Source organism: Myotis davidii, unplaced genomic scaffold (genome assembly GCF_000327345.1).
Source record: "Myotis davidii unplaced genomic scaffold, ASM32734v1 scaffold88, whole genome shotgun sequence".
Classification (NCBI taxonomy): domain Eukaryota; kingdom Metazoa; phylum Chordata; class Mammalia; order Chiroptera; family Vespertilionidae; genus Myotis; species Myotis davidii.
In genome coordinates this window covers 5,682,622-5,683,528 of record NW_006300377.1, presented here as the reverse complement: position 1 = coordinate 5,683,528, position 907 = coordinate 5,682,622, and the positions used below count along the sequence as shown (strand labels likewise).

Here is a 907-nt window from a genome sequence, read left to right as displayed (position 1 = left end):
GCAACAGCCTTCCCTTCCTGGGCAGTGCCTTCCTCGCTGCAGGCACCGATCTCCCCCTGCTCCTGCTCTTCCTCTGTGGGTGAGGAGGCAGACGATTCACCCCCACCCTCCTTGCGATTTCTCTTGAAGGAGAGGCCACTCAATTTGAAAGGCTTCTTGAAAGAGAATTTCTTCTTCTTCTTGGGGGTCTCCTTGGGGGGTACCTCCCCCTTGGCCTCAGCTCCCTGGCTAGCGGGTGCTGGCTCAATGGCATCACCAGTGGCCCCGGCTGCCTCCTCTGTTCCGTTCACAGGGGGCGACTCCCCTTCACCCTTGGGGGATAAGTCTCCATTGCTTTTCACATGGCCATTCTCCTGCGGGGCAGAGGAGACAGCAGTGAGGCTCAGGACGCCACCCCGCTCCAGCCCACCTCTAGCCCTTCCAGACATCGGGGGCTCGACTCCTCCTCCTGCAGCCTCACCCCGCACCCGGGATCCCGTCAAACATCTCCCTCCTGCCCTTCCAGGCGCGCTGGGGCCGACAGCGGAGGCCGCGGCCGGCAGGAGGCGCAAAATGTTTTGAAAGGAAAATATATTAAAATTGGCACTTGGTTATTGGAAAAATATTCAATAGTTATCACTTTACCATTCAATGAATAAAAGATTTTTAAAAAACCCTTGGGAAAAAAGAACCAGAATATTACCTCACTTATGCTCTTGTGTATTTTAAAGTTAATAATTTTGCATTTTTGAAAATACACAAATTTAATGTCACATGATAAATTATATATATTCTTAAATGACAAATTTTTTGATTACTTAAATTTAAATTTAGCATATTGCCTGAGATTATAGTGACTATATTAGTGCACTACAAGTCTTTATAGAATAAGAATATTATTAGAAAACATCACCAGCCCCACCAGTGT

The 907-nt window shown here is 48.1% G+C and overlaps 1 protein-coding gene across 1 annotated transcript in view; it reads right to left on the bottom strand.

Moving 5' to 3' along the window:
* The window catches only part of MARCKSL1 (MARCKS-like 1), a 922-nt gene extending 494 nt beyond the window's left edge, over positions 1 to 428 (bottom strand). The window contains exon 1 of the mRNA XM_006777421.1: positions 9 to 428. Coding sequence (XP_006777484.1) covers positions 9 to 428 — 420 coding nt within the window. The remainder of the gene's footprint in view (positions 1 to 8) is intronic.
* Positions 429 to 907: the final 479 nt, after the last annotated feature.